Source organism: Aptenodytes forsteri, unplaced genomic scaffold, assembly GCF_000699145.1.
Source record: "Aptenodytes forsteri isolate BGI_AS27 unplaced genomic scaffold, ASM69914v1 Scaffold15, whole genome shotgun sequence".
NCBI lineage: Eukaryota > Metazoa > Chordata > Aves > Sphenisciformes > Spheniscidae > Aptenodytes > Aptenodytes forsteri.
Window position 1 is genome coordinate 10,575,867 of NW_008795129.1, and position 3,843 is coordinate 10,579,709.

General features: G+C 58.7%; 1 protein-coding gene across 1 annotated transcript in view; it reads left to right on the forward strand.

Annotated features, from left to right (window-relative positions):
• Positions 1–118: 118 nt before the first annotated feature.
• CPN1 (carboxypeptidase N subunit 1) overlaps positions 119–3,843 on the forward strand; it is a 12,514-nt gene continuing 8,789 nt past the window's right edge. The window contains exons 1-2 of the mRNA XM_009277790.1: positions 119–346; positions 3,310–3,506. Coding sequence (XP_009276065.1) covers positions 124–346; positions 3,310–3,506 — 420 coding nt within the window. The 5' untranslated portion in view covers positions 119–123. The remainder of the gene's footprint in view (positions 347–3,309; positions 3,507–3,843) is intronic.

Here is a 3,843-nt window from a genome sequence, read left to right on the forward strand (position 1 = left end):
GCAGGTGCAGGGGGCTGGCACTCGGAAACTGGAAAGAGCTGGTTGGAGTTTGCACTTTAAGCTCCCGGCAGGGAGGGAGCCGGGGGGCTCGGAGCTGGTCTGGGCGCTCAGCGCCGCGGGAGGATGGCTCGGTGGCTGCGGCCCCTCGTGGGAGCCCTGCTCCTGCTCGAGGTGGCGGCCGCCCTCAGCTTCCTCCACCATCGCTACGAGGAGATGGTGCAGGCCCTGTTCCGCGTGCAGAGCCAGTGCCCCTACGTCACCCGCATCTACAGCATCGGCCGCAGCGTCGAGGGCCGACACCTCTACGTGCTGGAGTTGAGCGACTCCCCGGGCATCCACGAGCCCCGTAAGTACGGGGGGACGGGGACAGCGGTTTGGAGAGGATGGGCTTCGTCGCCACGCTCCCTACCACGCGGCACCATCAGGGCACGGGGTGGGGGGCATCTCCCTTTCCAGGCAGGACTCCCAGAGGTGCCCGGGTGTCAGGCGGTGCCGGCAGGGACCCCACAGCCAGCCCAGGGACGCGCATGCAGAACCCGCATGCACACGCTGTGCTTGCATGAGCTGCAGCGTAGCCCAGGTGCGTACTTTGGACGGAGCTCTGATTTTTCAGTGCAGGCTAACACGAGAACCCAGGCGAGTCCATCCCAGCACCCCACCTGCCCTGCCACCCTCTCCCTCCCAAAACAGCGTTGTGCAGGCAGGGAAGAGGAGCACCCACCCTCCACGCTTTGCTGCTGGATAGTGGCAGGAGGGAAGAGTTCAGCCCTTCCTCCTCCAGACCCCGAAGCAAGGGGGGCAGTGAGCGAGGGACCCCAGCAGAGCAGGCACTGCGCTCTCGCAGCCCCGCCAGCCCCGTGGGCTGTGCAGCCCCTGAGACAGGCAGGTTTCGGGGATCTCTACCTGCTGCCACGTGGCCTGCGGAGCCTTGGCAGCAATGGCCCCTTGAGCTGCTGCCTGTGCGGCACGGAGACACTGCCGAGCCAGACCTTGCTGGCAGCCAGGTGCCTCTGGGGGGCTGAGGGGACTAAGACAGCTCTCCGGGCTGGGGGTGTGCACACAGAGCTCCCTCGCTTCCCCACTTTGTGCCCCTGGGCCACAGATGCAGGCAGGGCTCAACCTACTTTTTGCAGGATCTTTTGGCTTTTCAAATCCTGGCTGGTGTGGTTAAATGCAGGGGCTGACAAGTCCAAGCAGCCTAGTCACATGGAAAACTGCCGGGAGCGCTGCAGGGGTGAGAGGGACCCATACCAGCACCCCCCCAGCAGAGCAGCCCCCCCCAAATCCCACGGCACCCCACGCCTGGTGGTGGCTCGCCCGAGGACACACTGCACCAGGGGCAGAGCCACCATGAGGCACACTGCTCCCCTCCTGCAGCCCAGAGCATCACATTCAGGGGTGTTGGGAAGTGGGATGGGAGGCTTCCCACCCTGACTGCCTCCGTGGCAGCCCCATTTGGTACAGGGAAACCTGCACGGCGCTGAGGACACCTCGGGCACCTCCACAGCACATTGGGGGCTGATTCAAAGCAAGGAGCGAGCAAAGGGCACTGGCAATGCACCACTGGATTTTAGACTTGCAGAACCACCAGAGAGCAGCTGGAAGGGACGTACGAGGTGACCGAGATCTCCCCTGCCCCAGGCAGGCAGAATGGACCTGTGGCCCTGCTTGTAGCATGGGCCACCCTCAGGCGGGCACTTTCAGCTTATAGCATGAGGACTTCAGGAATCTGTGCACTCCTTTGAAGGCCACGGAAAGTAAGTCTGAAAAGCAAGCCTAGAGTTAGTGGGCTTACGTACAGTAATTAGGGCTTATGTGTCCACATGGATAATGTTTAGGGGTCTGCATATCGAAAAAGGCTGACAAGTCCTGCTGCAGACTTGAACAAAGCAGAGAAGGAGAATCCCTGCTGAGACCTTGTTTTTTTAAATAAAGGCTGCACATATCTCCAGGACATTTTTATAGTTTTAATAACTGGATTACCTAATTAACTGAGTTCTCATGTCTCCTGAAATCTAACCAGGTCAAAACATGTTGCCCACCTGCGGTGTCCTGCACTGAGGCATAGCGATCCAAAGATACGGAAAAGCAAAATCTTTTGCCAAAATTAGAATTTTTTTTTTAGAATCTGTCTTCAACATGTCCAGATGCGGTGTCTCCTCCCTGCACAACAAAAGTGTGGGGGATTTTGGAAGCAGCAGATGTCTGATGCGTGAGGCTGCAGTGCCTTTTGCCCCAGGTATTCTCATGACACCATGTGTGGCAGCAGGGCTGCGTGCTGCCACTGCGAGTCTGATTACTGCTGGTGGCTGGAAAACTCATGGTGCAATGGGAGCTCTGGCAACCTGACATTTGTAATGGCACCCTGTTTTGTCCTGACCCTTTCATGTGAAAGTCGGGCTACCCTTGTAACTGGATTCCCCTGGTGTCTCTCATCCTACCAGTGCTGACTCCAGCCTGCAATGGGACATTTATTCTCTCACAAGTAGCTGCTTTAAAAGACCCTCTGGGATAGCGTTACCTGTCCCTCAAGTGTGCTGCCTCTCCTTCAGCAAAGCAGCGAGTCCTGCTCCGGGCACTGTCTGCCTGCAGTCTCTAAATCTATATTTTGAGACCTCATTTTAGAAAAGTCAGTGAGAAGAGACCTCTTTGCTTATACTGGAGCTGCCCAAGGGACAGTTTGATCCGTAGTCAACTCCGCTGCTGAGGGTTTCTCCAGGCTGACAAGGAGCAGACAGAGGCAACCGTGCCCTTCCAGTGAAAGAGCACAGCTTGCTCCAAGCCAGGGATTGATTTTGTCCTGCAGAGTAATGAAAAGCTCCTTAAAGCATGCAGAGCCAGGAATGTGCCATGCTGGTGGGAGGCACTGAGAGTAACCCATGAAGGGCAGAGATGGAAGAAATGGCCTGTCCCCTCCACTGCCACCCACCACAGAGCTGGGAGGCCCTGGCACCCCAGGGCTCGGGACGGCAGCAATCCTGCCAGTGCTCCCCGGTCCTTCTGTGCTGCCTCTCCCCAGCCCGAGACCAAACCACCTGCAAATACATCCTCCTGTGCACTCTGAAGGCAAGCAGCAACCCGGTGGAGAGCCTGGGCTGCTCCCAGGGATGCTGTGGCAAAACAGAGGGGAGCCCATATGAGAACCGTGCCACTCTCCCTCACTGAAGTTTGCATTTTCCAAGGGAAAGGGCCATTTCACACCATTTATTGGGGGTCAGGGAGCTTGGCCAGGCTCCCTGCAGTAGGAATCGGCTCTTCCCCCCGCTGTCCCAGCCCCGGCTGATGGTGTCACTCTCTTGCTCTCTCCAGTGGAGCCGGAGTTCAAGTATGTGGGCAACATGCATGGGAACGAGGTGCTGGGCCGTGAGCTGCTGCTGCAGCTCTCCGAGTTCCTGTGCGAGGAGTACCGCCGGGGCAACGAGCGGATCACCCGCCTCATCCACGACACACGCATCCACATCATGCCCTCCATGAACCCCGACGGGTACGAAGTGGCTGCCAAGCAGGTACCAGGCAGCTATCGCCTCCTCCAGCTGGGGAGGGGCAGAAAGCCCTTCAAATCCCTGTGAGATCCCCTTCACTGCGCCTATGGGGAGGGGGCATCTTTCCTCTCCATGCCCTGCCAAATTTGTCCCCCTCAACTGGTGTTGCTGGTCCTCACCTTCTGTGCCAAGGGTTCACGCTGTGTATCCTGCCCCAGGTGGTGCTGGCAGGTGATGGAGGAGGCTTCCTACACCTGCCTTACCCTCTCCAGAAGTTAATTGTCGCAGGAGGGCTGCTGCAAATCCCCTGCCTCAGGCTGGGCAAGTGGCAGGGGGGGGGTCCTGGCTTGTGGGGTCAGCG